The 14,026-nt window shown below is 44.6% G+C and overlaps 3 protein-coding genes across 3 annotated transcripts; 2 read left to right on the top strand and 1 right to left on the bottom strand.

Moving 5' to 3' along the window:
• Positions 1 to 92: 92 nt before the first annotated feature.
• On the top strand, positions 93 to 234 carry PYURF (PIGY upstream reading frame; the record flags this gene model as incomplete). Its single annotated transcript, XM_010295294.1, has 1 exon — positions 93 to 234. A coding segment is annotated over one exon (142 nt), but the record flags the coding sequence as incomplete, so codon positions are not given.
• A 33-nt stretch (positions 235 to 267) lies between these two features.
• On the top strand, positions 268 to 498 carry PIGY (phosphatidylinositol glycan anchor biosynthesis, class Y). The gene has a single exon (XM_010295283.1). The coding sequence runs from the start codon at positions 268 to 270 to the stop codon at positions 496 to 498; it is 231 nt and encodes a 76-aa protein (XP_010293585.1).
• Positions 499 to 1,591: 1,093 nt separating this feature from the next.
• On the bottom strand, positions 1,592 to 13,297 carry HERC3 (HECT and RLD domain containing E3 ubiquitin protein ligase 3). The gene is made up of 15 exons (XM_010295305.1): positions 13,098 to 13,297; positions 12,331 to 12,407; positions 11,500 to 11,721; positions 10,614 to 10,705; positions 9,915 to 10,045; positions 9,001 to 9,149; positions 8,613 to 8,686; positions 8,203 to 8,297; positions 7,074 to 7,133; positions 6,423 to 6,525; positions 6,091 to 6,274; positions 5,586 to 5,764; positions 4,319 to 4,417; positions 3,007 to 3,111; positions 1,592 to 1,597 (listed from the first exon to the last, which is right to left on the bottom strand). Exons 1-15 carry the CDS (start codon positions 13,295 to 13,297, stop codon positions 1,592 to 1,594), a joined length of 1,776 nt encoding a protein of 591 aa, XP_010293607.1.
• Between the last annotated feature and the right edge of the window lie 729 nt (positions 13,298 to 14,026).

Here is a 14,026-nt window from a genome sequence, read left to right on the forward strand (position 1 = left end):
CGAGAGGGGCTGCCAAAGGGCAAACCCAGGTCATTCACTCCTTTTGTTTGGTTTGTTGGTTTTTTTTTTCTTTCCCTGTCTTGCCTGGGCAGGTATGAAGAAACTACCAACGAGCTCATTAACGAAGAGCTGGGCATTGCATACCCCATCATCGATGGCATCCCGAACATGATCCCAGAGGCTGCTAGGACGACTCAGAAGAAGCCCCCAGCGGAGGGCTCGAAGCAGCCCTGAGGACCCACCCTCCAGAGCAGTAAACTGGGGCCGATGGCTGGCAGAGGCATGCTCCCCTCCCTGCCCACACTGACTGTGCTTGTTCCCCTCCTGTCCCTAGCAGGCTTGTTTTACTCAGCCAGCGTAGATGAAACCTTCCCACAGGGCTGCACCAGCACAAACAGCTTGTGTTTCTACAGTCTCCTCCTTCCTATGACAATACCGGTTTATGTGTTCTTCCACCTGTGGACCTGGATGGGGATTAAGCTTTTTAGGCACAACTAGTGTGAGGCCTTTGCTAACCCCTGGGCTTCTCTAAAGCAATGCAGTTTATTTAGTCTCATCAGGTATTGCAGTTGATTTCAGAGAGTTCCCTTCTGGCACTAGTGACTGATGTAATTTTCTTAGTGGTACCTGGAACTGTATGAAGTCCTCTGCAGTAGCCTAACTACTGGTAAGGCAGGTAAAGAGGAGAAATAACAAGAAGCACTAATTCCTTCTAGTGTATCCGTTCAAGAGTGTTGTGCATTTGTAGTGGCACTAATGAAAATCTTCTAGGTGGTGATCATTTTTACGAGGAAGAACTGCACCTTGGCTGAAATAACTGATGTTAAACAATAAGCAATGACAATATGCAGCAATATGAATCTCTCTTTGAATTACGAGCTTTGGTTTTGTTTTGAACTGATGTGTGTGTTGAAACGTATTTGTCTCACTGTCAGAAGAACATAAAATAAATCAGGCTGATGTTTAATAACAAAACAAGTTAAATGAAGAAATTTACTTGGAAGATACCCTTCTCTGTCCAGTAGCTACTTGCTTGCTTTTTTTTTTTTTTTTTTTTTTAGAAAAAGATGGGGAAATCACAGCGCTGCAGAAAAGATGTACTTGTGTGTTTCAGGGTTTTGTTAGAGTGGCCTCCAACATATTCCAGTGTCTGCTTAGGAGATGTATGTCCCTGTACTATTTGTTAAATGTGTCTGAGTGCCCAAGTTTGATAGCCAGGCTGGGTCATCTTCGTTCAGGAGGCATCTCCTGACAGGTTAGAGGAACAGTAACTCCAACTGAGTTAGTATAGTAGCCAAGCCAGCTACAAAAGCTGTTTAAGTACACAGAGTATCTTTCCCCTTAGCACTGTCCCCGCCTCAGTACAGAGGGAACAGAAGATACTTCTGCTAAATACTTCAACCTTCCCTGTTTTCATTTACAGCAACGCTAGAGGATGCAGTGACAGACCACTATGAGACTGTCACATGCAAAGTTCTCGGTACTGTCTGACAAAACACCTTAACAGGACACAGCTATGAAGGGCAACAGGTTGATGCTACGATAATCTACTACAAGCGTTTCCTTTTTTAATGTTTTGTTACTGGGTGGTTCATATCTGCAACACAACCACATGAATGTCCTTTACCTGCTGAAAAAATCAGAAATGCAGCACCAAGTTGTAAATACTGCAGACCTTGGTGGGATACTAATAATGTAGTCAAATGGATCAGGCTGCTGCTAGGCAAATAACGCTGTGATGCACAGCAGGAAAGGCAGCGCCCACAAGAGGTGCATAGGAAGGCTGGCTCTAGCTCAGTGCAGCTGTTTGTTGGGGCTCCTGCAATGAGTGGAGAGAGACTCATGATCTAGCACAAGCCTTATTGCCACCGTAAATAAATGCCTCTTTCAGCTGATGTAGTGAGGAAGGTAAGAGAAGGAAAGGTAGCTCTAGGAGCCATTTGTAAATGTTCTCCTAAGTGTATAGGAAAGAAAAGCTCTGACAGCTCTGGCTGGCAAGAAGGCTCGCCTGGAAAGAACCAGAACCAGGTAACAGGGCACTGAGGTCAGTAGTTCCTGCTGCGCGGGCGTGGTGCCAGGCTCTGACGGCTCTTGCGTTGGTGACTGATGCTGCACGTGGTCCCTGAGCTGAGCTCCGCTCTGGGCAGGTGCCCTGTTCCCACATCAGCCATCTAATGGCTTTTGCAGGGCAGGGCTACCATTGTGACACCTGAAGAAAATACGGCTGGCAGAAACTTTGGGTTGTGTGGAAACCACAGACTAAAGCCACACGGAGGCAGCAGCATTATAATCAGCTTTTCATCTCTCTTGCTCTCCTTCCTTTCCCTTTAGGCAGCATCTCCATGAGAGAAATGCCTTTGTGGCTGTGTCACTTGCCGGCCTCTAGTGCTGGCTCCCCAGCCACCAGGTTTTTCATGTACAGCAAACTAGCCTAGGGTCTTTGAACAGTCTGTCTAGCAGTAATAGTAACGGACTTCGCCAATTACCGGTTTCCTGAGCAACCCTATTACATTACCCCAAAGCAACCTCACAGTAAATAACATGCATTTAACTTATGCCAGCAAAGCTCGACAGCTACCTGGAATCAGAGTATAAGACACTGCCCTCCAGATTTACTCTACATCCCCCTTGGAACACGTTTTAATACTAATTTGACGAGTAGCTGTTTTGTTGTATGCTCAGTGAATACTGACACCCTTCTACCAATGTTTCAGTAACACTGAAAATCAAAGAACACTGCAGCAATATATTCAGAGCTAACAAATAATACAATTTGGTATCTTACCTTTAAGATCTTCCTGAACTGCTGGGTTGGTGCATCATTTAAATGGGTCCATATGTCTTGCAGAAGGCACTGTCTTCTGACTGGAAAAACCCAGCATTCCTGTCCTGGAAAAATCCAGCGTTCCTGGCCCATTGGCGTTAAGCCTACCTGAAGAGTGAAGTAACTGTGTTAGCAGTGTGTTTATCTCTTCCAAATTGTAAAAAAAAATTGGCCACACTTACATCAATAAAGAGGCTGGACAGAGCGTTGCATTCTGTATAATGAATGACAATCTTGTCTTGCATGTCAAAGATGCATGGATACTCAGTCAGCTTCCATAGGGCTATCTGAAATAAAAAGGAAGAAGGAAAAAGACGTGTTGATTTTCTCTTGCAAAATCAGAACTCGGGGATACACGTGCAGACCGAACTGCCAGTCTGTACCCTGGCAAACTCTCGTATCTCTGAAACATGCCCTTGTGTACATGAACACTACGCCAACACAGGCACGCTTTCTAAAAGCAGCTCCTAAACACTTCTGTGAGTGGGAAACCCTGACAGAGAGGCATCTGAACTGTCTGTGCAGGCAGACACCGTGTTACAGTGCCCCAAGAATAAAACAGAGGCATAGTGATTTTAATAGCCTCTTCCATAATTCAGCTAAACCAAAACACATAGCAAAAACGTCCTAGATACCCCGTTATGGTACACTGTTGTTAAAAACTGTTGGGTTTATTATCTGTAATACCAGAAATAGATGCTGGTACACAAAGTAATCTAATTCAAAGTATTACACCTCGAGTATGATAAGGCAGCAACTTCAGGTAGTATCCTGTTTGGTTTTTGATTCTATACTGTTTCTCAAACCTCCTCCTCCATTCTGGTTAATTGGTACAAAATTGGTTCATTAGGAAACAAAAGCTTATGAAAGAATTAGGCAGTTGCCCTGCGAATTCCAGCCAAGTTGCCAGAAAACTGCATTTTTGGCCTAAGGAAGCCCCTACTACCCACATTTCTGTTTCATGCTGCTTCCTGTGACACCGGTTGCATTTGGTAGCTAATTTTCACTCCTTTGTGTCATCAAGAAATGAACCATCTCACATAGTATTTTTTATTCCCATGGCTTTGTTTTTAGATGTAAGTAAATTGAAACGCTCAATAGAGTTTCTGTATGAAAGTTTAAAGAGACCTCACAATATTTCTGTTAATTAAACATCATAAAATCCAGAGCAACAAGAAGTATAGCAAGCATCCCTCATGGTGCTATTTCACACTGATCACCAGTTCAAAGCAAATAGAGCTCCTGAAGATGCTGGAGGACAGCTCCAACTCTCCGAACCAGGGGTCATCTCCGGAAAGGCACTATTGTAGCTGATAAAATACTGGGATTGTAAGTGGCTTGCATAATTTAGAACAGCTGGAGGACTAGGGAAAATGCATTCTCTTTGAGATGTACTGGGCTAGTGTCTAGAGTTGACTTTTGTATGTATTGACTCATTTAAATAAAACAGAAAAAAAAAGGTGTTTTGCACTGCTGGTAAGATTTTATACTTACTAATTCTACATTAAAGAGCCTACACACGTTGGTAAACGCTTTCACTTGAGGCACATAGAAGTTGTTTTCTTGTACCCTGAAACCAGTTCTGGAGTTCACCTGCGTTGATACACAAAATACGAAAAGGGATGTCAGCAGATCTAGTGAACTATGCGTCTGTGTGACAGGACAGGACTGAGGAGTAACAGGGCTCTCTGCAGAAAGAGCGCTGGGAGTCTGCACAGAAGTGGAAGGATAGAAAGGCTACAAGTAGCACAGCACTCAACAGTGAGAAGTCTCAGAAAGCCATGTATAAACTAGCAGGAAAGCCGTTTCCATTTGCAGTGAAGACCCCTTAACAGGACTCCATCAGGAGAGGTACATTTCGCTTTGAGTGTCTTTCATGTTGCAGGAGAATCTGAAGTTCCCTATTCACGTTCATACTTGTTGCCTGGCAAAGATACGATTTGGGAGGCGACAGTGAGCATGTAAAGCTCCAGATGATGTAACCGCTTATGGAGGAGGAGGCCTGCCACACTTTTGAGTTTCACCCAGCGGATAAATACAGATTCAAGAGTCTAAACTTCAAGGCCCAAATCTGCATTCTCAGCCAAAAAGGATATTCAATTCTGAACAAGATTTGATGACTGTGATTGATACTAAGCGTATGCTTGAGCTCTGGACTTTCCTAAACTTTGAACACCTCATGAGGAGAAAGGATGGTTGTCAAGAAGAGGAGAGTTATTGCCCCCTTTCTTCCCCTTGTTCATATGCAGCTGAAGACTTTCTAATCCCATTGACCGAGACAATTTCTCAGGCAACAGGCTGTTAAACCATGACGTAGTGTTGCTGTAGCAGCCACGATGTGCCAGGCAGGGGGGTTGTCTTTTAAATGCTGCGAGCAGTTACTGGGCTGAGAGACCTCACTAGCAGAAAGGGGAATGGGCACGCTACCTAAAGGACAGCACATCCACAGCTCTGTGCTCATCAGTGCATGCACTCCACACACCACTGAAAGCATCCCTCCCCTTGCCCCCCGCCGGGGGTGATAACATGCTTCAGCTCTTCACTTCTGTAGAGGGTCAGCCAGGCACAACTCAAGAGCAGGATTCCTTCAAAGCTCCGCTGGCTCTACGCCAAAGAGGTTCCTGAAGCACTGTCAAATGATGAGGCCCCATGTTCCCTTGTAAGAAGGAAACTCAGATAATTTAACAAATAAAAAGGGTTAAAACACTTAGTAACTTGTACCGATACGTCCTACCTAATCAGGATCCAAACACTTTCTTACCTGGTAAAGAATCTGCAGTATTTCCAGAGTCTCTGTTTCATGTGGATGCAGGTTGTAGAGGTTTCTTTGACAACCTCTGACTTCCATGATAAATTGAGATAGGTTTTTCTGGGAAACCCTCTGATACAGAATGACCAGCTTCTTGAAAAAGGATGTTTCTAGATTTGACCACAGGCATTCTGTAAAGAAAACAGCTAGTGAAGTATCCATCACAGGTAACGTGCAAATAACTGCAATTTCTGCATGAGGATGCATTTTCTCTTTTTATCAAATGAACTAAACCAAATAAATGCTTAATTTCACACTACAAAAATTATTAAACCTCAGACTGAGAATTTTTTTTTCTTGTGTCTTGCTGTGTAGTCCCCATGTTTCTACTTCTACTGAAAGCATTTTTTTCAGACTGAGCTCTGGAATAAATTACATCGGCAATACTAACTCTTGCACCACAGCTGAAAATGACCAAGAATTTAAATCATTCGGTTCGACCATCATAGAACCCTACCAAGAGTTTGCAGATCCTTTGGCTGGAGCTTCATGATGGCATGTGCTAGCAGCCTGAGAGAACGGTAAGAGCTGTCATCCTCTTCCTGCAGAAGGAAAGGCAAGATCAAGTAGACTCTGAAATTTTCAGGTGAGATGGGAGAGGAAGACAATGAGGGCAGTAACTTCTCAATCTCCTTTTGCACCTTCAGAAGGAAAAATAAGAGACAAGGGTTAAAAATGCAATGAGGTTTTGCCAAAATCATTAGGTTGGCACGAAATTCCTAAGTTTCATGCACAAATCCAGAGCTCCTCAGTGTCTATGTAGTGAGAATGCTTACATCGAATCCTTACCTCCTGAAAGACTTTTGGCTTCTTTCTGATCTTCCCATAAAAACGTTGCACTTCTGACATGTCTACACCTGAGACTTCTTTGGAAGTTTTGAAATGTTTGTCCCTATCACAAAGGAAAAAAAAACACACCAAATGACGTGAGAAGCTGGTTTTTGTTACTGACTGAGTAGGGAAGCATCCTAATGTCAGAAAATACTTGGAAAGTTCAGCCCTGACTCCAGTGGGTATAATTTTATCTGTTCTAAGAAGATATTCTCACTGTGGTGTGAGAATAATATTCTATCCTTCCTGTCTTGTGTAGCTGCGCACTGCTAATGGTAAGCTTCCTGTATTTCACCCTAAAACAACTTGCACTTCAGTGCTGGGAGGAGCCATTATGGATCCTTTGGGATCTGTAATAATGCCTAAAGGGATTACCATCATCTGTCAAATGTCACTATGGGACAATCTGCTAGAATGTGAGCTTGTATAGCAAATTTCAGTAGGACTGGGGGGGATAAAAAAATTAATTATAGCTTTGGGTGTGAAAAATACAGACTTGCTTCTTGCAAATTTGGATATGACTAATCTTCTCTACACACTCAATAACACTTTCTGGTCAGGTTACATGCAGCCCAAGTATTCTGTTACGTCTAAGTCAGCGCACACTACCTTTTCTCCAGGAAGCTTCCATTGATGCAAGCCTCAGATGAAAAGATCAGTTCAATATTCCTGATATAGTAAAAAACAAACCAAAGTCAATCCTTTCAACATGAGTAGCAACTTCAGGGTTTTAATTCTGAAAGAACAAAAACCGTGTGTCCAAGCGTGGCTGCACCTGAGCACATAAAACTTTTCTTAGCAGTACTTTATTACTTTATTAACCAGGGAGGTTACCCGGTTTCGTTTGTTATGCAAAATACAAGGCCCTGCAGCATGGGAGGGAGGAGGAACCCCTCCGTGCTGAAGGAAAGTCCAGAGGGAAAGTCCATCCGGGGATCCATTTGCTGCTGTGTTCCTGGCATCTGCAAGGACGTTAGACTTACTCACTACCTGTATTCCCGGCTCTCTACTTACTAAAGCAGCTATTTTATCACGCGATTTGCTGTCAGGCTCTTCCTGTTGAGATCTGGAAAGAACCCTTTCTCTCTCGTCCTCTCAACAACCATTTTCCATATGATCCAAAGCACACCAAAAGTGGTCAGGGAAACACTTAGATCCAAATCAGCAAAGATTTTTAAATGCTAAAAATCAGCAGCTGAAGTCAGACTTTCCCAAAGATAATAACCTCCCACGTAAAATCCGAAAAAAGACTGTGTAATCAAAATTCTCAGCCATAACTGTAAGGCTTCCCACAGTAGTATGTACTTACTGCTTTTGAAAATGGGTAATTGAAGAAGGGATCCCTAATTTTTAAATGCTGGCACACACAAAACATTCCAGTTTGGGTGCTCTGGCTTACGATTTTTGCACAAGGCCTCAGTCTGCAGACCGAAGCTTTCACTGATTTAACCTGTCAGCTCTTCATCAACTTAACAACCATTCTGCGCAAGAAGAGGAGGACAGGCTGCCGAAGCCAGGCAGTTCGTCTGCTCTGCTCCTGCAAAAGGGTTAGCGAAGGGCTGTTGCTTATCAACATATCTTTTTCCTTGGCAAAACCTAAGTAAGAAGTGCTGGTATGAGATTCTGTCTCAGCTGAATTCTTGAACATCAGTTCCTACAATAGTGTCCAAAGAGTAACAATTTTTAGAGAAAATCATGTATCGGGGGAAAAAAAAAAACCAGCAGGTTTCTGACTTACTTTTTTACACTCTTCCAGTGTTGCAAACTGGAATTAGAAATCCATGCATCCACATCTTCATCCTTCAGAGTAGCAATTCCATTCAAACAGGAATTCTGTGTGAAATACATGAAAATATTGACAAGATTACAGGTCGAGCAAACGGGATTCTTTTTTTCAAGCCAATCACTACAAGAAGATTTCAGCCTAAGTATGAACAAGTTAATGGTCATTCAGCATGATCCAGATGCATTAAGCACAGAACGTATATATATAACTGCAATACAAGTTAGTTTCTGGGTAAGCATGGAAAGAGCTGAAAGAGACATATATGAACTTGGAGCACTAAAAGCAGGATGGAAAATCCAAATGTTTCTGGCAGTAATGTGAACAATGGTAAAACCAGAAGCCCTGATCAAATATGCACATACCTTGTTCTTCTTGCAAAGGACATTTTGGTTTCCTCCTGCAATAATTTCAATCACGTTTTGTGATGTGTTGTTTTCTGTGAAAGAATAAAAAGATTTTCAAAGGACCATTTGAAGAGACAGTCATTATCTTCAGAGTTCAGTACACAGATGTTTAACAGTAAAAAAACCCTCAGATAATAGCTGTCTGTCTAAAAGTTGATTCTATGTGGCCATTACCCATGATGCTAAATCAAGCAGCAAATGGAATTATCCATTGTAGAATCTGTTGGGATGACCAAGCAAGCATGAGACATAATGTTAGCCTCTCAGTGTAAATGTGAGATCAAGAAAGGAAACATCTCCCTGGAAGAAACAAGTGTAGATTGTACACATCTGCAATGGTCATTACCCCGACAGGATTTTCCAGTATTCACTGGCAAATCAATGGGAAGTGGTATTAACTGATTAGGCTTTCTCTCGTCTCCCAGCTGTCCTTCTTCACCACAACCAAACAAATAGACTTTGTCCAAGGAGGGGACATAGACCAGGGTGTGCTGTCTGTTCAGAAAAAGAAAAATGGTCATAATAAGCTAATATCACTAGGCTAGTCAGAATAAAATGTACAGATACATTTTCAGAGTGGATAGCTGAGGCTCATCTTTAAAAGTCCTGACAGTCCCTCTAACAAAGCCTTAGGACCCTTCCTTGCATAAACATTCAGCAATAAGGAAACATATGGGCTCAAATTTCCTATCCTGTCCCCTAACATTTGTGATTCACCCTGGTTCCACGTACAAAAATCAAGCGCTGTGCCTTGCTAGCTTCACACCCTTCCATTTCTAAAAGCGCAGCTTCTGTGCTGCTGAGCCTGATACAAAGCCCGGGAAAGTTGACAGGAATCTTTTTCTGTCCCAGTTCCAGAAAGGCAGAATGAAGTTGGATAATTATCACCACTCTTCAGTTCTTTCTAAGGACTCAGCGGTTCGTCAAAGCGGATGGGAATTTGGTGTCTTTCCCAGTGCAGGCTTTTGACAGTCTTTTGCCCTTCGGAACCCAGTACGCCCTTCATTTCTTAAAAGAGGAAAAAACCAAGGGCTTCTGGTGGATTTTGTAGCCCTCTCCCTCTTCTCAGCCTGGCCTGAGAGTTCTGCTTTCACTGGGGCTGTGGCAGGAGGGTGGCTTACCCTTGAAGAGTGGACAATATTCTGACAGTGCTAACCTACTGGGATACAGGGATTTGAACACCTTGGTGACTCCCCTCCCTGCTGCTCCTCAGTGATTCCCCTAAGACTTTGACTTCAGAAGGCATTGGTACTTTCCCACCTGCCGCAGGCAACCTGTGAAACTCTTGCTCCCCACAGCTCGGCCACCAGACGAGGCGTGAGTTCGTTCCGGGTGGAGTTGTGACCAAGCTGGCCAGCCCCTCCTGCTCCAAAGGTGCACACCAACCCCTCCTTGATGATGAAGAAACAAACAACAGCATCACTTCATTACCAACAAATGGTCACTACCGAGAGTGAGAGCCGGCAAGACACAATATGTTATACGGGACGATTCAAAACATCCCTGATTCAAACACAGGTAGAGTTCACTTTGCATCAAGCCTAATCTTACATTGTCCAGTGCCCAAATCATTTAACTCCTGAGAAAAGCAATTTCACTCCTGAGAGTAACTCCCTGTTGCTTAAGAATTTTACTTGTATGAGTAAACCCTAGTGAATTTTCTGAAGTCCCCAATACGCTACAAAAAAGAAAATATTTTCAAAAGGTACTGAGAGTTGAACTGCACCTCTTTGCCCCAGGATTCCCATTCACCATCTCCCTGCGAAAGTTTGCGTGCAGGTGACAGGAATCTGAGCAAAGGCCACTTTTCCCACAAGCTTAGTTAGCATCCTTGGGGATCGTCCTCAGACTGGGATAGAAGCAGGCATTGCCATCTCAATTTCTCCATGTTGGCTTTTAGCAGTGTATCTTTTCTCGCAGAGTAAGGTCTCAGATGCTGACTTTCCATTTCAGACTCACCTTGGAAAGCACTGCGGTATGGTCTGCCCCACATGAGATAAATACAGCCTTCCAGTGCTCTAATGCTCCAATGTACGACGGGCAGTCCCTGTCTGGAAAGAAGACAGCACTGCTGAAGTGAAAGAGTACCAAGGGGTCTCACAGAAATAAAGGTTTAGAAAACAGGCTTTTAGCACTTTTCAGTCCTCTCTGACAGCAATTCACATATTTACAACTTGGGTTTGAGTTGTTTTCTACCCTCCATTATAACATACTCTTTCTCATAATGTTCTGTCTTTTTCATAGTATTTTCTTTTCGTTTATATTAGATGTGAAAAAAACCACAGCACTTTCACATCTGGTTGAAAAAAAGGTACTTGGCTTCAAAATATTTGACTCTCAAGGGTGTGGACGCATTCAGATCCCGCTGACTTCAGGTTCTGTCTGGCTAGGGCAACTCTGCTCTAGCCTTCCGGGTTTGAAGACAACAGGTGATTTTAATTCTTCTCTCACCTTGTGTTTACAGGGAATTAAAGAAGGCAAAGTGATATAAAATTAATTTCTTTCATGCAAGACTGCCTGGAGAGAGAACGGGAGTGGAAAGAGACCTCTGAGACATATGGTTTGATGAGCCAACATGATCCAGTTGGCCACATAAAATGATTAGAAGTTCTCTTAGAAATACAACCCCTAAATGCCTTGTCCCTGCATGCCTTTCCTATGGTCAGGAGACAACAGCTCGGAAAGAAAGAACTTATCCAGATACCCATTCTTCAAAAGACTTTTCTCTCCACTGCTGCTCCAAAGGGGCTTGACAATCCTGAGCCAGTCAGGTGTCTGCAGTAAGTTCACTGACCAAGAAAATATCTTCCTACCGCTTTCCTCTCAAACTGCTGTGCTTCCTTACCTTCTGTGTCTCCGAGACCCAGCTGTCCAAAATCGTTCTTTCCCCAAGAGTACACAGCTCCCGAGAGCGACACGGCAGCACCGTGAGCTCCTCCAGCAGCAATTTGAGCAAGTGAGATGCCCTTTAGTCTTTGCACCAACTGTGGTTGGGGGATGAGCGTGGTTTGGCTCCCCACTCCAAGCTGTCCATGGGTGTTCTGGCCCCAGGTGAAAAGCTTACCTCCTTCACACACAGAACAAAAGAAAACAGCTCAGCCTCACTGCTTGTCTTGAGTCTTTGCACTTTGGGAGTGGGAGCGAAAATCAGTGCTGTTTTCAGGGACCTAGCTCCAAGGTGAGGCCACCATCTGTAGCCAAATCTCCCTGTTTGCTTCTGACTCCTTTGGGGGTCTCCCATGCTGCCCGTGTGACTCAGCACAGCAAGAATAAAGGCAGGGTGTTTCCACCTCTAAAGCCATACTTGCAAGAAGTTCCCAGCCAGAGAAGTGCTCCAGCCATACTTGCAAGAAGTTCCCAACCAGAGAAGTGCTCCAACTTAAGAATGAGCAGGTCTGGTGACTGTAGAGTAGGGTGGCCACATCTGCTCTCCACTACACACCTTTGTGGAGGGGTAGTGCGCAGGAACTGCAAAGAGACAGAGCTGCAGGCCCCTGGGTGCTGGGAGGAAAGGGCAGCGCTGACAGCCAGCGCACTTTGTGTCCCCTACCCACCGCTCGTTACTCTCCAATGGTGTCACCAACTACTGGAAGTAGTTCGAACACTCCCTTCTGAGAGCAAGCCTGCCAAGAATGTGACTACCATTTGGAGGAAAACTGTGCTTGAAAGAGGCTACCTCTGGAGAGTGCCATGGCGTGCTGGTCCCCACATGCTATTTGAACAATATCTTGGTTTCCTAGTTCTTTCACCAGCCTACAAAAATAAGGAGAAAAAAAAAACAACAGCAAACAAATCAAAATAGATAAATGCTGTACCATGAGACAAAGTAGAGGAAGAAGATCCTCTGCTCACCAAGTGCTAGCACGGTTAGCGGGAATTATTTGGAAAAATATAGGTCACCTTAGCTGATTCACCCCGCTCTTACGCTAGCCTACTGCAGCTGCGCTAACGGAGTTGGTTGTGGTTTGTACCATGGGAAGCTGGAAGAGAATCAGGCTCAGCCCTGGGCAAGTTAACAGAAAATCCCACAGCAAACTGCTGTGACATTTTTAGGTGACGGTTACCCTCACAGCTTAATCGGAAGGTGGCAAGGTTCAGGTGTGCTTGGGTCTTTCACCCGCAGCTTTCCTGAGCCACATGTGCTTTGCAAGTCATCTGCATTACTCCAGTATACACTACCAATCCTTGCTAAATTTGAGAGAAGCCCATCTCACGTGCATCTGAAGCGGCTCAGATCTTGGTATTATCCTTAAAATCAGTGCACTTCTTGCTGGATAACAAAAGAAGTTAAAGTTTTGGGTACTAGGAACAAATGTGTTCCAGTTCCCTCTTTACAACAGTCTACAGTCTCGACATCCCTCAGTCTCTTGGATGCTACCTTTAGGAAAAGTGGGCCATCTTCCCTGACCGTTACCGTACCTGCACCCCATGAAACCTTCTTACCTTGTCTTAGAGCAGCCAGCTGAAGCTGTAGCCCAGTGTTCAGAAAGCTTCCCATCAAGGGAGAGAACAAGCGTGTGTGTTGCATCGTGGTTTGAACATCGCACCTTCTCATTCTTCTGCGACTGTGCGTGCTCTGCAGAACAAATAGAGACAGCCACAATGGTCATGCTAAGGCAGGGGACGTCTTGAATCATCTCCATCTTGGGCCCCTCCCCAAGATCTCTGTGGGCTACGGCTTTCACCAAGAGCTTTTGCTCCTCAGGAAGAAGTGGGACAAATGTACGACTTATTTTCTCAGGCCCCTTGGGGTTTCAGTGTCCTACCCACTGCTTGGTGTCATGCCAGATGACTCTCCTGGCTAGCACTAGAAGACATTTCTCCATCTCTCAGGCTGCTGTGCCACCAGCACCCAAGACGATCAGCAAAACATCAGCAGAAGCACACTCTCTTACTTTTGCACAGCTGTGCAAAGTGTCCCAGTGAGACAAAGCGCCTCTTGAGATACCTGACCGCCCCACATTTGTCACAGCCTTGGGGATGGAATGCCTTGACGTCAGATGTTTTACAGGACACTGGAGAAGCAATGATGGAAAATTCACACGTTGCCTGTTTACAGCAGAAGGCGGTCCCTTCTTGCCTGCAGCTGATGGGCTGCAGGTGCTTTCCTGACCCTGAGGTACCAGATCTACGCAGTTAGTCGCGTGTGGTCCTGTTGCAGCACCAGTGTCTGAGAGCCAGGATGCCCAAGCGTGAAAGGGCATCATCAGCAAAGCCTCCCCTGGGTACCCATCGCCTCTGGAGGTGGCAGACTCACCGCCCACCCTTCTCACACCTCCCCGGCTTAATCACGAGGTGTAACCGCAGAGAAAATTAATGTCTATCCCCCGGCACGATCCCTCTCCGAGGCTCCCAGCCCCGGCAGGGCACCA

The sequence above is a fragment of the Phaethon lepturus genome, unplaced genomic scaffold, assembly GCF_000687285.1.
Source record: "Phaethon lepturus isolate BGI_N335 unplaced genomic scaffold, ASM68728v1 Scaffold56350, whole genome shotgun sequence".
In the NCBI taxonomy this organism is placed as follows: Eukaryota; Metazoa; Chordata; class Aves; order Phaethontiformes; family Phaethontidae; genus Phaethon; species Phaethon lepturus.